This window comes from Acomys russatus, chromosome 1 (assembly GCF_903995435.1).
Source record: "Acomys russatus chromosome 1, mAcoRus1.1, whole genome shotgun sequence".
Lineage (NCBI taxonomy): Eukaryota > Metazoa > Chordata > Mammalia > Rodentia > Muridae > Acomys > Acomys russatus.
This window is the reverse complement of record NC_067137.1, coordinates 108,737,186-108,763,306: the sequence shown is the minus strand read 5'-3', so window position 1 is coordinate 108,763,306 and position 26,121 is coordinate 108,737,186. Positions and strand designations below refer to the sequence as shown.

General features: G+C 48.8%; 1 protein-coding gene across 1 annotated transcript in view; it reads left to right on the top strand.

The window, feature by feature from the left end:
- Nrde2 (NRDE-2, necessary for RNA interference, domain containing) overlaps positions 1 to 24,682 on the top strand; it is a 40,513-nt gene extending 15,831 nt beyond the window's left edge. The window contains exons 4-14 of the mRNA XM_051150464.1: positions 1,612 to 1,758; positions 5,462 to 5,912; positions 7,427 to 7,832; positions 10,377 to 10,510; positions 12,563 to 12,683; positions 16,504 to 16,679; positions 18,076 to 18,462; positions 19,280 to 20,202; positions 21,219 to 21,357; positions 24,012 to 24,083; positions 24,512 to 24,682. Coding sequence (XP_051006421.1) covers positions 1,612 to 1,758; positions 5,462 to 5,912; positions 7,427 to 7,832; positions 10,377 to 10,510; positions 12,563 to 12,683; positions 16,504 to 16,679; positions 18,076 to 18,462; positions 19,280 to 20,202; positions 21,219 to 21,357; positions 24,012 to 24,083; positions 24,512 to 24,637 — 3,082 coding nt within the window. The 3' untranslated portion in view covers positions 24,638 to 24,682. The remainder of the gene's footprint in view (positions 1 to 1,611; positions 1,759 to 5,461; positions 5,913 to 7,426; positions 7,833 to 10,376; positions 10,511 to 12,562; positions 12,684 to 16,503; positions 16,680 to 18,075; positions 18,463 to 19,279; positions 20,203 to 21,218; positions 21,358 to 24,011; positions 24,084 to 24,511) is intronic.
- The last annotated feature ends 1,439 nt before the right edge of the window (positions 24,683 to 26,121 follow it).

Sequence of the window (26,121 nt, the reverse complement as noted above, 5' to 3'; positions counted from 1 at the left end):
GCAGGCTGGCCTCAAATTTACAGAGATCCCCATGCCTCTGCCTCTTCAGTGCTGGGATCAAAGGCATGCACCACCGTGCCCAGGCAGAATCTTTAACTGTATCTGGGCAGAGCTACAAAACAAGGTCTGTAATATTGTGAACTCATTTCTTGAGAGAAAAGAAAAAAAGATGCTAGAAGCCAGAAAACCTTCTTTTCCCCCTCTTCCCTTCCTAGGAGGTGGTTCCATCCATTTGTGTGCCAGTCCACAGATCGGTTCTGAGAGACAAGTCAGGGCCTTAGTTTCCAGGAGCTGTCACCATTCTGCCCCTTCTGTAGAAGGCCCAGGTGTACAATACATATTGCCCAGATGAAGGCATTGCGACCATGTCACAGTGACACTGCAGACACAGCAAATCAGAGTCATTTCTTTTTTTAAGTACTCACTTGTAATAAAACGTTTGAAGACTTTTAAAGTCATGTGCTGTAAGGGCAGTACACTTTAGTGTAAAGGCGTGTCACCTTTGTCCATGTAATGGTGATCTTTGCCTGGTACTCTAAGGTGTCTCAGAGAAGAAATATTCTTCCCTAAACAGCCTTGTTTAGAAAGGCATTTGCAGCCGTAGCTGTGGCTTGAGTGACAATGGCCTCCACAGACTCCTGTGTGATACTTGGTTTCCAGGTGGTGAACAGTTTGGGAAGGATTGGAAGGCGTGGCTGTGTTGGAAGAGTGTGTCATGGGGCTGGGTAGCCTTTGAGTTTCAAAAGCCCTTGCCAGGCCAGGCCCAGTTAGCTCTCTCTGCCTCATGGTTGTTGTCTCAAGATGTGGCTTCTCAGCTGCTGCCCAGTGCCGTGCTCCCCGCCGTGATGGTCATGGACTTGTGCTCTGGGACTGTGAGCCCCCAGTACACTCTTCCTTCTCTAGGTCGCCTTGGCTACAGTGTCCTTTACAACAATAGAAAAGTAACCAAGAGAATAGTTTTTATATGTTTGCTTGCTTGTTTATTTCTCAGGACTTCTTGCATAGGACACTAAGCAGGATCTCTTCTTTTGTATTTTTGGTTTTAAGACAGCATCTTACTAAATAGCCCAGGCAGGCTTGAACTTATGAGCCTCCTGAGTAGCCAGGATGTAGGCCTGTGCTGCAAGGCCTGGCTAAAATGAAACATTTAAAGGTATGCCTGGGCTGGGAGGTGGTGGCACACACCTTTAATCCTAGCACTGGGGAAGCAGAGGCAGGCGGATCTCTGAGTCTGAGGCCAGCCTGGTCTACAGAATGAGTTCCAGGACAACCAAGGCAAAAAACAAAAAACAAACAAACAAAAAACCCCAAAACCAAACCAAACAACAACAATAACAAGAAAGGTAGGCCTGTATCCTTCAGGGCACTTACTAAGATGGCTTCTTTTCTTGGTGAAATGTTATTTCCTGATTGCAGTTTTGCTTCTGTTTTGAGCCCTTCCCATATCAAAAGGCCTTTTCTCTTTATCGCCTGTGCACTTATGTGTACCTGGGTATGTTTGACGCCATGGGGGGGGGGTGGTTTTGACAGATCTAACGTACATATTTCTGAGGATGCCATGTGCTTCTGAAGTGGTTTTAAAGTTCTTCTCCCTTTTTCTTTCTCTGATAGTCAAGGAAGTGATGCTGCTGCTGCTGCTGCACATAGCTCCATTTGGCTGGAAGATGTTCAGACTCTGACAGCCGTCTTCAGGACAGATAAGAAACCAGATCCTGCCAATTGGGAGTATAAATCTCTGTACCGAGGGGACATAGCAAGGTAGCTGTAGTCCCTGCTTTCCTAGCCCCCCACCGCTTTTCTTTTTTTCTATTAGAAGTAACATTTTTTTTTTTTTTCTCCTTTGAACTTTCTCAGCACTGTCTGTCATCTTTCTCTCATGGATTTTGTTGGGTTTTGCACATGGTTGAGTTGTCAAGGCGCGTGTCTCTTCTCTGTTCTAAAGTGAACGCTGTCCCTGGGAGGCCAGTTTGGGGGAATTTTATCCTTGGTGCACAGCATAGTGTCTGCCTGAGCGGGTGTTCAGTGGATATCGGTTGAGGAACGACTCTAAAATTAACTCATAATAGTGAACTGTAGTAGGGAATTTAGGAACTATTTGGCCTGATCTACGTGCTATTTGAAAAAGAGCATTTTTATTTACTCAGCCCCACACATGTGCCACTTAACAAATGGCATCTGGTGGTAATGCCTTTGTCACATGGTTTCTAGCAGACACCAGCAGAGAGTCGTAAGAGCAGAGGATGGCGTTTGCTTCAGTAGTGAACTAGAACTCTTCTCCATAAGCTGTCAGAAATAGTGGGAAAAGGTGTGTGGGGTGGTGCGCTCCTCCAGCCCCTGCTGAATCAGGCAGGGGCGTGACTGTCAGCCCGAGGAGACCCCGTCTCAAAACATGGCAGCGACAAAACAACTTAGTCACTGACTCCCTGTAGACAGTTAGGACTTTGAAGGGAACGTGGGACATGAAAGACAAAGGCGTGGTCCCTGCTCTCAGTTCCCAGGCCTTGAAGATCCAGGCTATTAACTGTTCGATTTAGGCTCTGAGACCTTGGAGATCTTTTGTTTGTTTGGTGCCTGTTTTGGTCTTCCTCTATATCCCAGGCTGGCTTTACACTCATCATGTAGCCCAGGCTGGCTTCACACTCACCGGGTAGGTAGCCCAGGCTGGCTTCACACTCACCGGGTAGGTAGCCCAGGCTGGCTTCACACTCACCGGGTAGGTAGCCCAGGCTGGCTTCACACTCACCGGGTAGGTAGCCCAGGCTGGCTTCACACTCACTGGGTAGGTAGCCCAGGCTGGGTAAATTTCAGCTTCCAGTGTGTGACTGTACCTCCCACTTCCCTAACCTGAGGACTTGTCCCCGTATAAACAGTCTCAGTCTCACGGAAGTGTGTTTGTTTACTCCTTTAGCCTATACCCCCACTCCGACATCTATTTTGTTTGATTTGAGCTGCATTCAGTTGAACTAAGTGTACCTATAATGTCTTCATTGAATTCCTAAGTGTGTGTGGGTTCCTACTTCTGGAGTCAAGTGGAGCCAGGAGGTATTTGATGAGGCTCTATTAGGAAAGGCATCTCCATTGGGGGAATGTTGCCTTAATTTTCATATCTCAACTCAGGGTTCTTGAACAGGTGATAAATGAGATGCATTCTACTGTTGAACATTATGGCCTAGTCCATACAGTGTACTAGTTGGAAGGCAATAAGACTATATTCCTGGGGTTAGTTCATGGCTCAGCAGGTGCAGGTGCTTGCCACCAGGTCTGGCAGCCTGAGTTAGAGCCCAGGATCCACATGATGTGAGGAGAGAACTGCCTCCCACAAGTTGTCCTCTGACCTCCATGTGTTCACTGTGGCCTTCACCCCCCGCCCCCTCCCAAAGTGTACTTAGAGGCTGGAGAGATGGCTCAGTGGTTAAGAGCACTGGCTGCTGTGTTCTTCCAGAACTTCTGAGTTTAATTCCCAGCAATCAAGCCAGGCATAGTGGCACAGGCCTTTAATCCCAGCACCCGGGAGGTAGAGGCAGGCAGATCTCTGTGAGTTCGAGGCTAGCCTGGTCTCCAAAGCAAGGCCAGGATAGCCATGGCGACCCAGAGAAACCCTGTCTCAAAAACCAAACCAAACCAAACAACAAAACAAAATTTCCAGCAATCACATGGTGGCTCACAACCATCTCTAATAGGATTTGATGTCGTCTTCTGATGTGCAGATGTACATACAGACAAAGCACTCTTATACATAAAACACTTAAATAAATGTAATTAATAACAATTATATTCTTTAAGAGTAATTGTGTAAAGAAGTGCTTAAAAGCAGCGAGGAAGGCTCTGAGCTATATGATAGCAATTAAAAGGATGTGGAGATCCACTGTATTCAGAAGAAGTATCTGGGGTTGGCAGGGCTCTCCCCTGTCCTGCTCTTTCCAGTAGCAAAGGTCTAAAGAGTTTCACACTCACGTACTCCTCCAGCATTCTGCCCCTGATACCCCCTGCGCTTGCGTCCTTACCCATCTGTCCATCGGCCCATCTGAGGTTTTGATACTTTTCAAAATGAGCCACAGACAATACACTGCCCCCTAAGTATGCATATTAGTAACTAGAACTCAGTATGTTTTTAGGGTTTTCCTTTGGTTTAAAATTTACATGTGACTCATCTTTAGTGTTGCGTGTTGCTGAATACCTACAGCTAGCGATGGCCTCTGTACACCCATCCATTTCTCTGTGCTCCTCTCTAGGTGGCCCACGCCCCATGGGTCCCAGCAGCATTTGCTGTTCTCACAATTTGCATCCTCTGTTTGTCTTGTCTGCCTAGAATGGTCAAAGTGGAGTTACACAGCATGCACTCTCCTGTGCCTGGCTTTTTGTACTCTGTGTGGTGTTTCTGAAATTCAGCATGTGGCATGTGTCAGGAGTTTTTCTCATGTATTATTCCATTTTATGGCTTTACTGGTGCCTGTTATGAATTCTTCTCTTGATGGCCACCTGGACTCTTCCCGGTCTTTGGCTGCTGAGAACATTTGAGCCCAAGTCTATACAGACATGTGGTTTATTTTTGCTTGGGTAAACACCTCTGACTAGAATTGCCAGGTCGCGGGGTGTGTCTGTTTAGATTTGGGGAAAGGTACCACCTTTTTCCTTTCCCACCAGCAACAGATGAGAGCTGTGCTCACAGCATTTGGTGCTGTCTGTCTTGGGAGTTATGGTTACCTGGGGTGTGTGCTGTGCCCCAGCCTGGTTTTATTTTGGCATTTCCTGCAGTGCTAGTGATAACTGAGTGTTTCATGTGCTTTTTGCTTCCGTGTTTCATGTGCTTTTTGCTTCCGTGTTTCATGTGCTTTTTGCTTCCGTGTTTCTGTGTGTGAGATGTTGGCTCACTTCTCTTGCCCTGTTCTCAGTGCCGACAGCTGTCCACATTGTTTGTCAGTCTCTGCCTGTCGATGCCTGCGTGTTCTGTAAAAGCATTTTAGAACCCAACAACCTCTTTTTCTTTAAAGTAGAAAATAACCAGTTTCTTCTGGCACACTTAGTTTCAGGATTTAAAAAAAAAAAAGACTCTTGGGTCTGGTGCTGCCTCTTGAAGCAGCAGCTTGGGAAGGGGAGCGACTGGCCTGGTGGACAGTTGCTCTGGGTTCCCGGGGTCAGGATTCTCACTTAAGAATGGTGTGAAAGGGGATGGTACCCTCTTCCTTGCCCGCCACTTAAGGCCCTGATAGCAGATGACAAAATGTATGTGACAGACCCTTAACAAAGCTTTGGAGAATACATAGTACTGCGAGTAGAAGGCGTGGTCTTAGATCCATAGAGGCATTGCCAGAGGTTGGAGGGTAGGAGAGTCAAGCCAGCAGAGTAAAGCTGATGGCAGATCTCACGGGACTCTCCTGTGCGAGGTGAGTGCAGAAGGCCTCAGGATGTTCAGCTGCACACAGGGAACAGACATCTTGTCTCTGATTCTTGTTCTAACTAGGTACAAGAGGAAGGGAGACTCCTGCCTGGGCCTCAATCCGAAGAAACAGTGTATATCTTGGGAAGGGGCTTCCGCAGCAAAGAAGCGTCCACACAAGCCCCCGGAGCGCTATTTTACCAAGAAGAGTGTGGGACTGCTGCGTGCTGAGGGAATCGCCGTGTGCAGTAACCCTGAGCCTCCCTCCTCTGGGCTAGTCACGTTCATCCCAGTCAAGGACTCTGCTGAGGTGGCTGCTCCTGTTCCAACGTGGTTGAATCCTCTGGGGATTTATGATCGGTCTACCACGCAGTGGTTACAAGGACAGGGTCCAGCAGAGCAAGACACAAAGCCGCCAGAGTCACAGCAGGACAGGGAGAGTGCTGTGCTTAAGGCCAGAGTGGAGGAGTTTAACAGAAGGGTTCGGGAGAATCCGAGGGACACTCAGCTGTGGATGGCGTTTGTGGCTTTCCAGGTAAGTGTTGCTGTCCTGGTTTTCTCACTTTGAAATGGCATTTCTGATTTGGAGCTGACCCATTTATTCTGTAGCACTTTTCTGTCCATCCGTCTGACCGTCTGTCCGTCCATCTATCCATCCATCTTTGGCACTGGGGGTTGAACTCAGGATCTTGCACATGCAAGCATTCCACCACTCATCTCCCAAGCTCCTTTTTTGCTTTATTTTGAGCCAAGGTCTAAGTTGCCCAGGCTGCCCTTGAACTTGCCATCCTCCTGCCTCTGCCTCTAAAGTAGTTGGATGACAGGTGTGCACCACTACACTTGGTCCTGTCCTGTGGCACTGTTGGGACTGCTCTGAATAAGCCTGGGCCTAGCTTCTTTTTAGCTGTAGCCTTTGTCCTGCGCTTGCTCAGAGTCCAGTGAGGAAGCCCAGCCTTCTGAGGAATAAAAGCAACACAGTGGAAATGCTGTGTGTTATCCGGGAATGGAATGGAACTGGAACAGAATGTTTCTTTTTTTAGTAGGGGGTGGGGTATGAGGGTGTGGTTCGAGGGGTGGGGTGGGGTATGAGGGGTGTGGTTGGAGGGATGAGGTGGGGTATGGGGGTGTGGTTGGAGGGGTGGGGTGGGCTGCGATGGGGTTGGTGCTGGGATGGAACCAGAACCTCACTTGCTAAACAAGCACTTTATCACTGATTGGGAACTCAGCCCAGGAAAGCAGCATTGCGGGTGAGGACAGGGCACCCCTGAAGTGCAGAGCATACAAGAGGGGGTGGGGGTGGGGTTGCTCAGGATTACCTACTTAGAGGGGTGTGCTCCTGCCTCAGCATGCACAGCTTTGTTGTTGTCATTCATTTCATTTTGTTTAGTTTGGTAGATTATGGCTGTGTTACTGGTCACGTTGGGTCTGCCCTATTCAGTGCACTGTGTGCTAGTTATCAATAAGTCCATGCTGATCGACACAGAGGCCAAAGAGATGGCTCAGTGGTTAAGAGCACTTCCTGTATAATCATGAGGACCAGAATTCAGATCGAAGTACCAGTGTGATAGCCAGACTCTTGTATATACCTGGTGTGTGTGTGTGTGTGTGTGTGTGTGTGTGTGTTGCTGTGTCTGCAAGAAAGAGGATTGCTGGAGAGAATCTGCCTCAGGAATAAGGCAGAGGCATGATAGAGGAGGGCGCCTGACTCCCTCTTCTGGTCAACACATATACACAGGACCATGTACCCACACACAACATAGGAATGTACATACCCAAATAAATAGTAATAAATAAGTCTGAAAAACCCAGAATGACAAGGGCAGACAGTTCTGTCTGAAGAAATAAAGACAGATATACCAAGTGTCACTGGTACCCAGGAACTGTGTGTTTAATAACAGGAATTGTCATTAGTAAGTGGTTTATCACCGAAGTCTTTGCAGTAGCTCCTTTGGGAAGCTGGAAGCCCCCTGGGAGTTCCGCAAGCCGAGCACTAACTGAGGAGCACAAGCGTGTAGTTTACATTAGTAAACTGTTGCTCTTGTTGTTGAGGACGAGATCATGCGGAGCCCTGGCCTCTATGCCCTCGAGGAAGGAGAACAGGAGAAGCACAGGAAGTCCCTGAAGCTCCTCCTGGAGAAAAAACTGGCTGTGTTGGAGCGCGCCATCGAGAGCAACCCCAGCAGTGTGGACCTGAAGCTCACCAAGCTGCAGCTGTGCACGGAGTTCTGGGAGCCCAGTGCACTGGCCAAGGAATGGCAGAAGCTCCTCTTCCTGCACCCCAACAACACAGGCCTGTGGCAACGCTACCTCTCCTTTTGCCAGAGTCAGTTTGGCACCTTTTCTGTGTCCAAACTCCACAGTCTATATGGCAAGTGCTTGAGCACCTTGTCGGCTGTCAAGGACGGCAGCATGCTATCCCACCCCGTGTTGCCAGGCACCGAGGAGGCCATGTTTGGTAAGGAGATACATGAAAGTGGTTGTGTGGGAGGGTTTTGTTTTTGTTTGGCTTTACACTTATTTTCAAAAAGTCTAAATTGTCAGAGTGAGGGTTTTTACTTCAAGTGTGCCATTCTTTTTATTTCAAGTGTACTGATTTTAACGGATTCCTGTCCAGCTCGCAGGGTGGGTGGCTAGTGTGTTAGAACTAGGCGAGTTAGAAAACGATGACTGGACATTTTTCCTACTTTTTTTTTTTTTTTTTTTTTTTTTTAATCAAGTAATTTTTCCTGCTTTTTTTTTATCAAGTAATCTTATTCCAGGGTTTTTTTTTTTTTTTTTTTTTTTTGGTTGGTGTGGGTTTTTTTTGTTTGTTTTTCTGAGACAGGGTTTCCTGTGTAGCCTTGGCTGTCCTGGACTTGCTTTATAGAGTAGGCTACCCTCGAACTCACAGTGATCTACCTGCCTCTGCCTCCCAAGTGTTGCCAATTTTTTTTTTTAAGATAATTTACTTAATTTTATTTTATGTGCATTGGTGTGAAGCTATCGGATCCCCGGAACTGCAGTTACAGATAGTTGTGAGCTGTCATATGGGTGTTGGGAATTGAACTCAGATCCTTTGGAAGAGTAGTCAGTGCTCTTAACCACTGAGCTATCTCTCCAGCTAGTTTTTTTTTGTTTGTTTGGGTTTTGTTTTGGTGTTTTGAGACAGGGTTTCTCTGTGTAGCCTTGGCTGTCCTAGATTTGCTTTGTAGACCAGGCTGGCCTCAAACTCACAGAGACCTGCCTGCCTCTGCCTCCAGAGTGCTGGGATTACAGGCGTGAGCCACTGCACCTGGCTCATATTCTAGTTTTAATTGCTTTGGCTGCCAGTGGTCTTACCTGATGAGACCCCCCAGTTACAGGGTCTCTGGCAGCAAAGTACATGAGCTGGTGTGCTTACTACATACGTGTAAAAGACTGGAATTAAGTGTTGTTCATGTTTTGGTGTGTCAAGGATCGTAGACTAAATCTTAGCAGTGTCTCATGTCGTAGATAGTGTCACTCTTTAGCTTGGGTTCTGGATCTGTTCTTTATCGTGACCTTGTGCAGATCTTGATCTGTGACAGTGTGACACTTCTGAACCTGTTTGAGCCTGCTTCTTTATCAGGAACACTTGCTCTATAAGACCATTGTGAACATGAAGTGAGATAGTGTGTTGAACATGCATGTGACAAGCATTTGTTTCACTGAAATCTCTGATAGTCAGAATTAATTGTTGTAACATCTAGAGACACAGACGCATTGCTCTAGAAGTCATAAGCATTTCCCTCACTGACACAAAGAGTCTTGTGTTTGGGGCTGGAAGGCACAATTTCATGCACACATGATGCCCTATGTTTAATCCTAACACCAAGATTAAAATAAGTGACATGGAGTTTTCTTTTGAAAAGTGTCTCATTGGATATTAATCATGATATACTTACATAACTTAATGCTACTTAATAAATGGAATTATACCACCATGAAGATGAACTGAACATTTCAAATGTGCTCTGTTCACTCTTGCCTGAGTGCAGAGTGAATGAATGGTGAATAGTGCCATCTAGTGGTGGACTGAGTTCAGCTTTCTGCCTTCTGACAAAAATGGATGCCATCCCTTTCCTACCATTTTTCTCGTAATAGTGAGCTTTGAGTATTGGAGAGCTAACATTGAGGCCTATCTTTTGCCTTAGATACTATATATGGTTTTATTGTTTATATTTTTGATCTGTGTACTTTCATATGAAAAATAGAAGAACTACACTTTGATTATAGTACTGTTATGAGTCCTTTATTTGTTTACTTAAAAATTATTTATTTGTTTATTAAAAAAATTTAAGCTGGGCATAGTGGTGTATACCATTAATAGGGAGACAGAGGCAGGTGGATTTCTCTGAGTTCGAGGCCAGCCTGGTCTACAAAGTGAGTCCAGAACAGTCAAGTCTGCACAGAGAAACCTTCTGTCTTGAAAAGGGGGTGGGGGGGGGTGAAGAAAGAAAGAAAAAGAAAAAAATACATTTTAAAAAAATACATACATTTTAAGGTTTACTTTTTTTTTCCAAGACAGGTTTTCTCTGTGTAGCCTTGGCTGTCCTGGACTCGCTTTGTATACCAGGCTGGCCTCGAACTCACAGCGATCCACCTGCCTCTGCTTCCCAAGTGCTGGAATTAAAGGCGTGTGCCACCACGCCCAGCAAGGTTTACCTTTATTTATGTGTATGTATATGTGCCTGTGTGTGTGTGCGCACATGTGTGTGGGTATCTGAGGAAGCCAGCAGAGGCTGCTAGACCCCCTAGAGGTACAGTTATAGGTAGTTGCAAGTCATCTAACATGGGTGCTAGGAACTGAACTCAGGACCTCTGGAAGAGCAGCAAGTCCTCTTAACTGTTGAGCCATCTCTGCAGCCTTATTAGTCCTTTTAAATCAGGACACTGAAAATATAACAGTAGCTTCTAAGAGTTTAGTTATATGTTGATAAGTTACATTTTCTCCCTGTGTGGTATCAACAAAGACCTCTCCCCTTTGTGCTCCTGGTTGTAGCGCTCTTTCTTCAGCAGTGCCACTTTCTACGGCAGGCTGGCCACTCAGAGAAGGTCATCTCTTTGTTCCAGGCCATGGTTGACTTCACCTTCTTCAAGCCTGACAGTGTGAAAGAGCTGTCTACTAAAGTACAGGTACGGCCCACTCTGTCTCTCTCAGAAGTATTGCAGTGACCAAGGAGAATCCCTCTGTGACAGCAGTGGGGTGTGCTGGGTAGATAAAGGGGTCCCCTTGTCCCCAGATGCGAAGCCCACTGAGAGGCTTGCTTCCTTCCTTACCGCCCCTGTTTAAATGCAGCCTTGTCTCCCTACTCGTTAAGCCGTTTTGATCCCCATGTCACTCACTCTGTCTTGTCTGGGTTGCGTTGCTGCTGCTGCATTGCCTCCAGGCTCTCCTGGATCTGGCCATGAAGTTACACCTGGGCATTGATTGTGTCAGCAGTCCTCATGAGGAGTGGGCTTCAGTGTTCACTCCCGGGGGCCACGTAGCGCAGTGTAGCGCAGCAGATGCAGCTCTGCAAACGACCACTGCCTTTTGTCCACAGAAGAAAACTCAGTTTTCTGCTTTGTGAAAGGGTCTGGGGGAAGATGGAGGGAACATCTGAATTCACGGTGAGCCCTCAGAAGAACTTTTCAGAAGTTAAGGTCTCGTGTGAACTGCCCGTGAAGATGATGCTACCACCTTTCCACAAAGTGGGGTTAAGGAATTAATACTGGCCTAGCTAATTTATAATTAGCTTTTATCTAGAGCAATTTTAAATGGGCTGTGATGGTCTAAGTCTGACTCCGGGGTGCCGTGGTGTGGATTTAAATCCTTCTGTCCGCACCCTCAGCTGAGGCTCTTGATCTGGGAGGAGAACAGTTTGTGGTGGGAGCAGCCCTGCTCACGATGGTGATGCGCAGGGCCCCCTGCTCTGCTGGGTGAGAGCTGTAAGCCATGGTAGGGAGCTGCTAAACCCCAGTAGCACAGTTTGCAAACATGTGCATGCCAGCTCAGGCAGAGCTACCTCTTAGGCAGTGTTCCACATCCCCTGTCTGAGAGATACCATCACCACAGACGTAGGAGCATAGGACAAAACAGGCAGAGGCTGCTGCACTGGTCTGTTTCAGTGTAATCACAAGCTGATTATAAACACAGATCTTACTCTTTAAAAACTCAGCCTTTGCTGGAGTGCACCGTTTATTTATTTTTGGCAGTACTAGGGACTGAACCCAGGCCTTTGCTTTTTTTTTTTTTTTTTTTTAAATCACTGTTTCAAAAGCTTATCTTTAGTCTTCCAGCCCATTTCCTGAGGGTGACAGACATTGATTTGCTCTCCAGGGCTAGTGTGACACCCTGCCCTGTGTTCCTCACGGGGATTGTTCCCTTCAAGGTACGTCCTGAGATGTCAGCCTGTGATGTGCTCTGCAGAAATATGCTTGTTCCCCAAGGTCCCTTCAGAGAGTTCTCATTAGAGTAGACTATTGGCAGCTTTAAAGTCCTGTTGCTAGTTGATAACAAGCCAGTGGTACAGTCAGCTCCCGCTCAGTGCTGCGTTCATTCTGTTCTGGGGATGACTGGCTGCCTCCACACACTACAGAGCTCAGGTCTAGAAGGCAGCAGAGCCTGGCCTTCAAATGCAGGTGGCTTTTCCCAAAGGCCCCTCCCTCCCCCACATCTGGGTCCTACTGTGTGCTAAGCTAGATCATTAGGATTGAGCAGTGACCCAGGATGTGACTGTCCCTTCAAGAGCTGTCTGTCTATTGAAAGTTTGACTTCCCATTCTCAAAATGTCTTGAGAACAACATGGCTTCAGGTGTCAGTCAGTGGGTCAGGTAGCATTAGAGGAGTTGCCAGGGGTTGGACTGCACCAGCAGGATGACAACTGGGAAACGCTTTCCTACCCAGCTGCAGGCCCTCGTCACCAGACCAGCCGTTCATAACCTCATCTTAGAAGTCACTAAGCCCACACTTGAGAGCCACACACCAAGGCTTGGGTGGCGTGCCAGGGCCCATCTTGGAGGTTGCCTTCAAAGTAATTCCTTTTTTTTTTTTTGCTGTGTCTATCATGAACTGGCTTTAAACATTGGTTGGAGATATTTTAGGGATCTTGTGCTCCCAGACAACCACCTGAGCTTATTCGGTCCAGAGACTCGGAGTTTTGCTTGTCCCCTTGGCCTAACTTCTGTTCTTTAAACCTGAACCAGGTAGAATTCTTTGAACCATTCTGGGACAGCGGAGAGCCGCGTGTTGGGGAGAAGGGAGCCCGAGGCTGGCGGGCATGGATGCACCAGCAGGAGCGTGGTGGCTGGGTGCTTGTCAACCCAGGTAAGTCCTTCAGGAAGTAGGGGCATGTCTTCTGATCTGGGGTCAGGCTTTCCCCTTCGTAATGGTTTCTCTGTAGAAGCTACGTAACTGAGGTGGCTTAGGAGCATCTTACAAGCATGAGAATGTCAGAAGGGCCTAATCAGGCACAGAGCTGTCGAAGCACTCAGATCTCGGCATGCAGCACTGAGCACCTGAGGGTCGGAGGCTTCCTGAGGAAGGGCTTTTCCAAGCTGCTTCTGCAGTGGCTGGAGTGAGGCTAGCCCCCTGCTTCCCATGCTTCTGGGCATCGATATAAGGCAGTCTTGGCAGCATTCAGACTAATTCTTTGACAGATTCTTTCCTCTTTTGGAACAGGAGGCAACTAACTAACATATGCATAGTTGTCATTCTGTCTGACATCAAAGTGCCTTCTCGGTTTATACCCCTCACAGAGCCGGCCAGTAGGAATATAAGGCAGAGCACTGGCACCCCAGTCTCTTAGCCACAGTTTCAGTAGTGAGAAGTGGGCAGGGCTCAGTGGAAAAGGTGCTTAATTAGAAGTCAGGTAGAGCTGGGCGAGACAGCATACATTGGGAACCTCATTTTCCACTTAAGTTATTAGGACTGCCTTTGATTTTTAACTTGGATGTACTTATCAGTGTCATTGGTACAGAGAGAGTGTGTGTGCCCTGTCCAGAGTGGACCCAGATGTCACCTTCTATGTTCCCGTGTGTGTGTGTGTGTGTGTGTGTGTGTGCCCTGTCCAGAGTGGACCCAGATTTCACCTTCTGTGTTCCCGAGTGTGTGTGTGTGTGTGTGTGTGTGTGTGTGTGTGTGTGTGTGTCTTTGTGTACGAAGGTGCATGTATATGTGTGTATACATGTGTTTGCATGTGTATGTGTTTGTATATGTGTGCGTATCTCCATGTGTGTTTAATGTGTGTGAGTGTACCAGGCAGTTTTGTCACTCGGGTAGCTTTGTGCATCCTCCCTTGCAATCATGTCAGAAGTATTTCATCACTTCAAGGATTTGTTTTCTGTGCCACTGTTTTTTCAGCCATGCCCATCCTTTCCCGTAGCTACTGAGCACATATATTTGTTCTGATACATATTATAACTGGAACTCTCGTTCGTGTGTGTATGTGATATGTGCACGGGTATGTATGGGTGGTGCTTGCCTTAGCAGGCACATGTGTGGAGGCCCTCTGTTGCTCCCTACCTTGCCGTAAGAGACAGAGTTTGCCACTGAATCTAGAGCACCCGACTTTGTCCAGATTCCTGGTCAACAAGCCTCAGGATCTGCTGGTCTCTTCCTCTCTCCTTCTACCCCGTTGATGGGGTTACAGACACACACTTCCACACCTGGGTCACAGATGCACACTCCATACTTGGGTCACAGACGCACACTCCATACCTGAGTCACAGATGCACACTCCATACCTGAGTCACAGATGCACACTCCATACCTGGGTCACAGATGCACACTCCATACCTGGGTCACAGATGCACACTCCATACCTGGGTCACAGATGCACACTCCATACCTGGGTCACAGATGCACACTCCATACCTGGGTCACAGATGCACACTCCATACCTGGGTCACAGATGCACACTCCACACCTGGGTCACAGATGCACACTCCATACCTAGGTCACAGACGCACACTCCATACCTGGGTCACAGACGCACACTCCATACCTGGGTCACAGATGCACACTCCATACCTGGGTCACAGATGCACACTCCATACCTGGGTCACAGATGCACACTCTATACCTGGGTCACAGATGCACACTCCATACCTGGGTCACAGATGCACACTCCATACCTGGGTCACAGATGCACACTCCATACCTGGGTCACAGATGCACACTCCATACCTGGGTCACAGATGCACACTCCATACCTGGGTCACAGACGCACACTCCATACCTGGGTCACAGATGCACACTCTATACCTGGGTCACAGATGCACACTCCATACCTAGGTCACAGATGCACACTCCATACCTGGGTCACAGATGCACACTCCATACCTGGGTCACAGACACACACTCTATACCTAGGTCGCAGATGCACACTCCATACCTGGGTCACAGACGCACACTCCATACCTGGCTGCTGGCGAGCTGCATATACTGAGCACTTCACCCACTAAGCTGTCTCCTAGCTCCTGTACAACTTAAAAAGTTGCAAAATAAAATAGAAAATTTACCATGGTAACCGTTCTTCAGAATGCAGTTCCGTGGCATTAAGTGTATGCACACAGTGCATGGCTATTACCAGTGGCCTTCCCTAGAACTTCTCTTTTTTCCAGCAGAACTAGTCTCAGTTATCATCAACCCTCCTCCTGAGTCCTCCCCTCCCCTCCCCTGGTGATTACAGTTCTATGGCATGTGTCAGTTGATGCCGTTAGGAACCTCCCAGAAGAGGAATCACACGCTTGTCCCTGTGTAGCTGGTTTCTTCCCATAGTGTCGTTGGGAGTCTGTGTTGTAGCATATGGCAGAATTCCCTTTCATTTTGTTTGTGTAATGTTCCCTGTGTGTGTACCACATTTTGCTTATCTAATTCTTCCTTGCACGGATGCTGCTGCATCTTTGCCAGGTGTTTGTGGTGCTGCTGTGAACATGGACGTGTCAGGACTGAGCCTACTTCCAGTCCTTTCAAGAACACATTTAGAAGTAGAATTGCCCCATTGTCTGTTAGTCTTCTAATTCTTTGAGCTGCCATCTTGTCTTTCACAGCTGCTAGCAGCAGTTTATGCTGCTCTTGCCAGGTCCTGTTTCTCCACATCCTCAGTATCACTTGTTTTCTCTGTAGTGTCTGGAGGTGACTTTATTCCTTTAGCTCAAGTCCCTGAGACACATCTGTGTTGTTGCCTGTGCCCAGAGTTTATTTGTTCTGTGTTGAGCATTAGTCTGTGCCGTAGGTAAGCCACTGCCTGTGCTCTCTCCCTAAGAAATCAAGAAATCAAGGCTGTTCTGTTTTTGCCTGTGACAAGCAGAACTGCCCTGGGCATGGATGCACAGGCTTTGTTGTTTGCTTGCATGTGTGTGTGTGTGTGTGTGTGTGTGTGTGTGTGTGTGTGTGTGTCTGTCTGTCTGTCTGTCCTCAGTGTCCATCTCTCTGCAGTTGTGCTGGGTGCCTGCTAGTGTTGTAAGCCATCACACTCTTTCTCAATATGGTCATCCATTTCTCTATGTCCTGAAAACACTGGGCTTTGCCGGCAACTGAGATGTCTTTATTGTTACATGTTCAGACTTAGGAAACATAGTGAAGCAAATTGTCAGATACCCTAAATTAACAGCTTTTAAATCAAGCTATATTGATAAGTCATAATTATAAGGCCACTGGCTAAACAGTGTGGTTATTAAATCCCATTTATTAAAAAAAAATGGCATTGTTCAAAATAACTAGCTCTAGCTATCTTTTTTTAAAAAGCTATCTATTCTTAAATGAAATTAGGAATTTAGTGAGCTGCATGTAGGTGATAGCAACATTAGCACAGATAGTGTTTTTATCATCTCAGGAAGTTCTTCTGGGTGGTGATATTCTAGAATTCTATTCCCAGGTTGGTTTTGCTGGGGTGTGTGTGTGTGTGTGTGTGTGTGTGTGTGTGTGTGTGTGTAAGCATTAAGAAAAAAAAAATCACTGTTTTATCTTTTATCTGCTTGTTTTTCCTGGGACCCTCCCTGGTTCACTAGAGTTCTTACCAGGGAGGCAGCCTGGTAGATCTGTGTCTGTGTGCCACGTGACCACATGGAGCCGGCGTGGACGGCTGGCAGTGGTGGTGATGGGTTTTCTGCTCCAGTGAGCTAGGTGTCTCATTCTTATCTAGACGAGGATGAGGAGGAGCCAGAAGAGGATGACCTGGAGATAAAAGACAGGGCTCTCCCCAGGTGGCAGATCTGGCTTGCTGTTGAGCGGTCTCGAGACCAGAGGCACTGGCGTCCCTGGCGCCCTGATAAGACCAAGAAGCAGACGGAGGAAGACTGTGAGGACCCCGAGAGACAGGCATGTACCTCTCCTACCTCCCTCTCTCTCTCCCCGCCTTCCCTCTCTCTCTGTGTCTTCCTCCTCCCCTTCTCTCCCTCCCTCCCTCCCTCCCTCCCTCCCTCCCTCCCTCCCTCCCTCCCTCCTATGCGTGTGCACGCAAGCGTGCATTTGTGCATGGCAGACAGGAGAGGGCACCAGGTATCCTCCTCTTTTATTCTCCCCCTCTTCCTTTGAGGCAGGGGCTCTCCCTGAACCCAGGACTCTTGTCTTTCTTGGCTAGGCTGGAAGCCAGCAAACCCCAGTGATCACTGTCTCCGCCCTCCTTAGATCTGGGGTTACAGGCACATGCAAGGCTCCCGTCTTGCTAAGTAGAAGCACTGAGCCATCTCCCCAGCCCCCAGCATGTGCTTTATTGATGTACAGAGAGGCAGTTAGCGTTGATACTTCACTTACATGTTTCAGTGGTTTGGTACCCGCTGCTCTGTTTAATGGTTAGCATCTCGGGAGATTATTTAAAATAAAGATGTGTTGTTTTGTTTGTTTATTTGTTTATTTATTTTTGTTGTGTTGCGACTGTGCAGTCCCAGGCCCTTTTGCTGGCTGGAACTACCGAATGTCTAACGGGAGGGTTTTATAGAGGTCACGGCTGAGCTGATCGCTGCAGCAGACTGTCTGAACAACTTCCTGTCACTTTGCATTTTCTCTAATCAAAGCCAAAGGGAGAAAAGCTTTCTGATTAATGGTTCAGTTTGTTGAATCCCGAGAAGTCCAGCTTTACTGTGCGTGTGCCTGATTGCCTCTACCAAGAGGCAAAGAGACCAGTCAGTGGGAAAGCGCCCTGAGGCAGTAGAGTGTCCTTGGCCCTACGTTTTGAACGATGGTGTGAAGTGGCTGTGCACACTTACAGCTAGCATCAGGCTGTTCGCTGCACTGCACACAGTCTGTCTCTTCTATTGTCTCCTTCTCACCACACGCCTGCTTCTATGTTTATCTGTCTTTGAGCTGGCTTCATTTTCTGAAGCAATCTTCTAGAAAGAAACTACGAATAGTACATCTCCCACCCCTAAAATCGAAGGTCTCTGTAGCTGCGAAGGTGTTTGCTTTCTGAAGTGAACATGGGTCTAGGTTTTCTGTGAGTCAGGCAGGTTGCTTTGGAAGCTGTTGTCTTCAGCCTGTTGGTCCTTCCCTCCTTCCCGGTGATCCTGCCTATGTGTGAATTCTAATGGCACCTCAAGGCTTCGCTATTCTCTGGCAGCCCACGTTGCCTTGGGAAGCCTGGTTGTGTTTTGCAGAAACTGTCTATTTAAAACTTACTTAACTTTGACTAGTGTTGAGTTAGTACCATCTCTGTAAAGGGCTGCAAAACCTGTGACAGTCTCTGTGTCTCACTGGCTGTGTCCTGTTGTGCTGGCAGGTGCTGTTTGATGATATTGGACAATCCCTGATCAGACTTTCCAGCCCGAGTCTTCAGTTCCAGCTCATCGAGGCCTTCCTGCAGGTCCTGGGCGTGCCTTCTGGCTTCCTTCCGCCAGCCTCCTGCCTTTACTTGGCCATGGACGAGAGCAGCATCTTCGATAGTGAACTTTCTGATGAAAAGCCTTTGACTTACTTCAACCCTTCTTTCTCGGGCATTAGTTATGTCGGCTACATGGAACAGTTGGGCTGTCCTCGCTGGACCAAAGGTCACAACCGAGAGGGCGAGGAGTTTGTCCGCAACGTCTTCCACCTCGTGCTGCCTTTGTTCTCAGGCAAACAGAAGTCCCAGCTCTGCCTCTCCTGGCTACGGTACGAGATTGCGAAGGTAACTGCAGCTGCCTCCTCCCTCGCTTCATGTCAGTGTCTCACAGGGGAGCCCCAGGTGCCATCATCACACAACTTCCACCTTCAGTCAGTCTTGCAGTCACCTCAGATGTGGAGGAACAGCAGGCAGGCAGAGACAGTCTTGTGTTTGGTGTCTGTGATTATCCAGGCACTTAGTACTAAGAGCCAGCATCTGCCTAAGCAGGGCTAGAGGACCTAAGGCTTCTTAGAGTAGCAAATAAGCCACTTACTTACCCAATGCTCTATAGCTGTTGGCTCAGGGCAGGTCCTCAGCTACCACTCTGCCCTCTGCTGCCCGGTATTAATTCTGACTTCTTTTAGATAATGTGTTTGGAATTCTTTTTTTTTTTTTAAATACCCTTTGATAATTTCATGCACAAATCCAGTGTATTTAGATCTTCTCTACAGTTTTCCCTCCAACTTTTCCTGGAACTCCCCACCCCCCAGTTCATGTCTTCTCATGTGAATGACAATAGCATCTTTGAAAAGTGTCATTGACTAAATGTGGAAGAGAGGCGTGGCGTCATGGTGTATTTCAGCGTATCCCACCTTCAGTGAGCTCTTGCCTTTGGACAAAAGAAAAATGTGGCTGATCTCTTTGGAGATGAGCACTTGGAGAGGGTCAGGCCTGTTGGTTGGGAGTTGACTGAAAACCTGGTTATGGCCATGCTGGCACCTGTGGCTATAGTAAACTCCAGGAAGTGTGGGCACTGCTGCCTTGCCAGTGCCACTTCAGCCTGAGAGGACAAAAGGATTCCTCGGGGGACTCAAGAATTGTTCTTTTCTTTTTGCTATAGGTCATTTGGTGTTTACACAATAAAAAGAAGCGATTAAAGTCTCAGGGAAAGAACTGCAAAAAACTAGCCAAGAATCTCCTTAAGGAGCCAGAAAACCGCAACAACTTTTGCTTGTGGAAGCAGTATGCACACCTGGAGTGGTTGCTCGGCAACACAGAAGATGCCAGAAAAGTGTTTGATACAGCACTCAGCATGGCAGGCAGCAGCGAGCTGAAGGACTGTGAACTCTGTGAACTCAGTCTGCTCTATGCTGAGTTGGAGGTGGAACTGTCACCTGACTCGAAAGAAGCCACCACAGGCCGAGCTGTCCATGTATTAACACGACTGACGGAGAGCAGTCCCTATAGGCCCTATGCTGGGCAGGTCTCAGCCACTCAGGTTCTGAAAGCTCGCAAGGCTTATGAGCGTGCTCTGCAGGACTGTCTGGGACAGAGCTGTGCCTCCAGTCTAGCTACTGAAGAGTCCTGGGACTGCCTGGGCAGCTTGGTCAAATGCTTTATGCTCTTCCAGTATTTGACTGTAGGGATCGATGCTGCTGTGCAGATATATGGACAGGTGTTTGCCAAGCTGAAGGGCTCCGTTCTAGAAGGCCCTGGGCCCGAGGACAGCACCAGCTCCCAGAGTTTGACCAGTGTTCTTGAGGCTGTCACCCTGATGCACACAAGTCTGTTGCGATTCCACATGAAGGTTAGTATGCACCCTCTGGCTCCACTCCGAGAGACGCTCTCAGAGGCTTTGAGGCTGTATCCGGGCAATCAAGTTCTTTGGAGGGCTTATGTACAGATTCAGAATAAGTCCCACAGCGCTAACAAGACTAGAAGATTTTTCGACACTGTCACCAGGTCTGCCAAACACTTGGAGCCTTGGCTGTTTGCCATCGAAGCTGAGAAGATGAGGAAAAGGCTGGTGGAATCTGTTCAGAGGTAATGACTGGCATCTCATGCACGCATGGGCTTCACAGACCATCATGGGATGGCTGTCACTTCCCGGCCCCTTGTAAGGTCTCAGGTGAATAGAAGTAGATATGGCCCAGGCCCTGCCACACCTGCTGTGGCTGCTCTAGGTGTGCCCCACCACAGACTGAAAAGTGAGTAAGCCACACAGCAGCTCCGCCCTCTCCAGAACTGTTGCTGACTGTCTTCCCGCGCCAGGCTTGGGCCTGACTTTTGTTTCTGGTGTATCTGAGCAGCTGCAATGAGTGCATTGTGCTGTCAAGGTGCCTCTGGTCAGCAAGGTGTCAAGGTCAGCTCTGATTCCAGTGCCCACTCTGCCGCTTGTCACTTGGGTGACTCTGGGCAAGCACTTCATCTCTCCGACAGTTTCCTTTCCTGTCATATGGTAGTTGTGGAGGAACTGACTTCATGGGGTTTTCTCCTGGGTCCGGAGCAGCAGGTACCCCTCCTGAAGATGCTGTGCAGTAGCTTTGAGCTCCTGGCAGCATTCATTGAGAGCGGCGGTGGCATGCTTCACATGCCACCCTTTGACATCGTGCGCTCCATCTGAAGGCTAAATGGTCATCTTGGGAACACGCCAGCTTAGGAATCATTCCTTCTGGAGTATTTGCTGGTGCTTCATGGCAGTGAAATCCTAATAAATTAGGAGGGCTTTGAACAATACTTCATCTTGCTTCTTCCATTCATATTTCAGTCACTCCCACCTGAATCTTGTCTACTTTAAATCGTAAAGGTCTCTTTTCTCCCAAGGGAGGACTCTGCATTCTGATTACGGGGTGAGTTTGTGTGGGATTCCTGGGCAGGTTCAGCACAGTACAGAACCACAACCCTGGCCACACCCATGCTGGCTGCCAGCATGCTCACACCCTTGGGGCACAGAACTTCCCTGAAAAACTGATACAGGTGTTGCTGGTACCTGTGTGTCTTCCTGCTTTGATGCTGGGGTCAGAACTTGTCTTAGAATGACCCAAGCTCTCTCTTTGCAGGGTAGGTGGTAGGGAGGTCCACGCCACAATCCCCGAGACTGGCCTCACGCATCGGATCAGAGCCTTGTTTGAAAATGCAATTCGGAGCGACAAGGGCAGCCAGTGCCCCCTGCTGTGGAGAATGTATCTGAATTTTTTGGTAAGAGGATGTTTTTTGACTTTGCTTTTGTTTTGTCAAAGCCTTGTGTCTAAATTTGTTAAGTAGAAAAGCCTGCAGTGGGGTGTAGCGCTGCCTGGAAGGAGGGTGTATTTCCACCCCTCGCTGCGGCACAGCTTAATCTTTCAGTGAACCTGATCGGGAGGTTCCCTCTTTCATGATATTTGGAAGAATGAAATTCAAGAGTAGTTACGGGCTGTTGGCTTCTCTGAATTGACTTTGCTAAGCTAGTGCTGGGAAAGTGGTCCAAGAGCTTCACTTCAAAGCAGCCGACGCCCTCTCTTCACAAAGACTTCCTGATCTTGGTTTTATTTTGTTGTTAAAAAATAAGGTTTGGTCAAGAATGTGAGATTTTGGGTGGGATCTGTATGTAGATGAGTTCCAGCATGCGCAGGCCCTGGGCTCATTCTCCAGTACATTAGAGAGGTGGGGCGAGGGAGACAGTCTGGTCTGGCTCTAGTCAGATGGGTGCCTTCCCGACCTCTGCATCAGCCCCGTAGTGAAGGCCTGAGGGACCCAGAGGACGTGTTACCCAGGACAGGTGCGTACGGTGAAAACAAGCACATTTTCATGTGCAGAGTTGTACCAAAGTGCTCCCCACCTAGGTCTGTGCTGCCGCCTTCAGTCACTCTTTTGTGTCTAGGTGAGTTCCTGTGTGTGTGTTAACCTTGGGCAACATTCCTCAGGTGCTGTTCAGTTTTTTTGTTTTTAATTGAAATAGTCTCTCACATGGCTTGGAACTTGCCAGATAGGCTAGGCAGGTTAGCTGGAGAGCCCCAGGCATCTGCCTGCCCTTGCCTCCCCAGTGTTGGGATAACAAGTCTGTGCCACCACACTGCTTTTGTGTTCTATAACATGTGTTCTTGGAGTGTTTGTGCTCGTAGGACAAACTATCAGCTGAACTGTGTCCCTAACACAGTAATTCTTCAGAGCCCGAAGCCCAGGAATATAGCTGAATTCCATGTGGAACATGGGTTACGTGGGGAGGTGGCGTTTGTGGTCCGTCCTGATTGACAGCCTGGCAGCCTGGGGCAGCTCCCGGGGAGCTAGCTTTCCTTAGACCCCTGCTCTAGTCCTGTCTCTCCGCCGTTCCAAGCAAAGGAAGGAGCTTTAGGATGGGAGAATACGTGTGTATTTGCCAATTTTATGTTCCAAGCGCTTAGACGACACAGGGAAAGGTCACATGACAGTGTTTCTACAGAGACTGCAGTGAGCCAGGTTTGCGTGGGTTGTGTGTAAAAAACTGCTGTTGACTTGAAAAGAAAGGTCTGGGCCCTCAAGGAATTTGTACCTTTGATGAGGTGGTGTTAAAACTAAGGATTAATTAGAGCAAGTGACTTTGCCTGGCAGTTCCTGAGACATCTGGGTGTGCTCCTAGCACTTTTGTTAATTAACTACAGTTTAAAAAAAAAAGTTAAAGCGCAAGAACAAGGTGTGGGCAGCATGTGTCAGGAGGGCAGGAGGGAGCTGCTGCGCGAGGCTGTCAGGGAGGGGGGCTTGCCTGAGGAGCCCCTGATGGCTGGATGCTGTGGAGATGTGCTGCATGCTAGCACGCTCAGTTTTCCCTGCAGAAACACTGAGGGCAGGGAGACTCACTGTTGGTTGATAAAGAAAACAGACCAGACAAACAGGCTGGACTTTGGCAGGTCACAGCCTCGGTATGAAGGGACCTCCCAGCTGTCACTGTGTACACCAACACTTTGAGCCATGCTGGTGGTGGTGTTGGGACTGGCAGTTTTTTTCCAAGTCTCTGGTCATGCACTGACATGATACTGAAGGACATCCAAGTAGATAAGCCAGTCAGCCATTTTGCACAGTGCAGGAAGTCTCACTACCCAAAAAGGGAGCTGTGGCATTTCTGGGTTGTCACCGTTTGCTTTACGCTACCTCTGTGTAGTTGCTATTCATCTGTTGGCTGCTCACAGATCTTAGGCCATTTAGAAAGGCCTTCATTTTCAGGGCTAGGAGATGAGTTCACCATTCTCCCTCCCTCTCTCCACCTTCCTCCTCTTATCCACGCTCCGCCCATCTTTCCCTATCCACTCCCTCCCCCCTCTCCCTCCCTCTTTAGGCAACCTGGAAGCTTATGACAGAAGCGCTGCGGCCACAGGCCTGAGGCCTCTCATGGGAAACTTGCCTTTTAACCGCTGCTTACTCATGACTTGCTTAAGATAGCCTTGCTACTTAGTCCAGGCTGTTTAGGATTGGCTGCCCTCCCGCCCCAGCCGCCCTGAGGATGTGCCAGCTTATCTTGTAATGCCTTTCAGAGAAACGACATAACTAGTACTTAGGGATCCTACAGTTTTGGCTCTCTGAAGCTCATCTTCACGAAAGTGAAAGTCCTCAGCCTCACATTATGGACATGCCCCACCCCAAGCATTGTTACTAACACCCAGACATGATAGAGATAAAGGGGAGACACAAGCTTCAAGTTACCCAGCATCCAACGACCCAGCACGGCTCCACACAACAGCAACCCCTTGCTCTGTGAGCCATCCCAGCAGCTGGCAGGAGGTGTCAGCCCACACACAGGCTGCCTTCCAGTGGCTGAGGGCAGGTGCAGATTGTGCGCGCTGTAGCTTTAGCTCCCTGCCTCCGCTGCTGCTCACTTTGAACAATTTTGTCTCCTAACTCAGGTTCCCTTAGGAAACAAGGAAAGAAGCAAAGGCGTGTTCTACAAGGCCCTCCAGAGCTGTCCTTGGGCAAAGGTAAGCGTTAACCACCGTGCTCTCTTCAGCTTCCCAAGAGCCTTCCTGCCAGCCCTGAGCAGCAGTGTCAGGTGTGGCTCTGCGGGGCAGTACCCTAGTCCAAAGCCTTTTCCTGGTGGCACTGACCACACAGCACCAGTGACTGTCCTTGTAGCACTAGAGATGGTGCTCCCTGGGGTGAGCTGTTCTCCCAACATTTTCCTACAATGCCCAGATGCCCATGTCCTACCCAGACTAAGAGGTGTTGGGAAATCAAACTGCGGTGACTGCAGTGCCTGGGGGCCAATTCAGAGAGTGCTTTGCTCTGTTTACTGCCTTTCCAGTTTTCCCCTGCATACAGCAGAGCTGCCTGAGCTAGGCCAATGTCAGCCGGACAGAGGATGGGTCTCCTCCATGCTCACGGCCAGCGTTGGTCTGTCTGTCACTAGGTGCTGTACATGGACGCCATGGAGTACTTCCCAGACGAGCTGCAGGAGATCCTGGATGTGATGACTGAGAAGGAGCTGCGTGTCCGCCTGCCCTTGGAGGAGCTGGAGCTACTGCTGGAGGATTAGAGTGTAGCCAGCGGCTGTGCAGGGCAGAGCGGGGACAAGGGGCCCGGAGAGGCGCAGCTGCGCAAGTGCTTTCTCCACCGTCTGGGTGGGTTTGGACGTACTGCTTTACATATTATATATGTGACCGACTGTAGAGAGGGAGCCATGCCAGTGATGAGCTGTTTATGGTTCAGATGTGTGCCGCTTCTTCCTCTGTTCAACCCCTGCTCAGCCAGTGCTGCCTCTCACGCATGTGTCCTAAGCAGAGGCCTAGCCTCTGACCCTGGAGTCAGCCTGGCTGCTTGCCATTGAGACCTCCTCCCTTTCCCTGGGCTGAGAAGCAGAGATAAATTGTTCTGTCATCTCCATCCAGCACAGTACATGGTTATTTAACATTTCCTGTCTTGGGTCAGAGGTGCGGCAAGTTTGTCATTCCCCAGGCCTTGCTCTGGCCCAGCAACATCCACAAGGACCTTTGGGTCTACCTGGCACTGGAGTGCCTATACTCACTACTGTGGAACCCTTGGGCAGGACACCAGCACCTCTGCAGGAAGCTTGCTGGTGACCTTAAGAGCAGAGGCCTTATGGCTGCAGCTCTTCCCAGCTGACCTCAGACTGGTGTGAAGAGGTCCCTTTCTAGTCACAAAGGCCGTGAGGACGCAGCCACTTTCTACTGTGGGAGAGGTCTGCAGCCCAGCCTTTCCCCGCTGCTGTTAGCTTGATGGCTTGTTTGCATTCACTGCAAGGGATGCCTGCCGAGAGCAGAGCTGCCTTTTGGCTGTTTCTGAAATAGGGTCTCCTGGGTGCTGCTCACACTTGTGTTCATTTTCTTTGTTCACGTCAGGATTTAGCTGTAAGACCTTATGTTGTCCATCGACCAAAGCGGTCCCTTCTGACATCCAGCCACATTAACTTAGCCTTTGCCATTCAAAGACCACCGGCCTGTCCCCATGCGAGGCACTGGCTTTGAACACACAAAGTGTGTGGGCAACCTGGGGTTGCCAACAATCTTCCCTAAGGCAGGACCCTCCCATCTGCTGCAGGGAAGTGAGGGTGTGAAGCCACAGACCAGCTGTGAAAGCACACACTTCTGCTGATTACTTGATAGATGCTAGTCAGTCAGGAAGACGGAACTTCAGCTGAGAGAATGCCGCCATCATGTTAGCACTTTCCTTAATGCTTTATGTGGAAGGGCCCAGCCCACGAACACTGCTGCCACTCCTTGACAGGTGTTTCTGTGGTGTATGAGAGAGCAGAATGGGCAAGCCAGGGAGCAGCATTCCACCATACCTTCTGCTTCAGTTCCTTTCTCCACCGTCCTGCCCGTCATGACCGACTGTCAGGGTGAGATGAAATAAACTCCTGCCAGCCCCCAGGTTGCTTTTGGTCATGGTGTTCATTACAACAAGAGAAAGCAAGCCAGGATGACCCTTTATTGGGAGTAGAAGGGCAGCACAACACAATGACCAACAGGTGGAGCCTGCCTGATGGGCACCCTGCTCAGC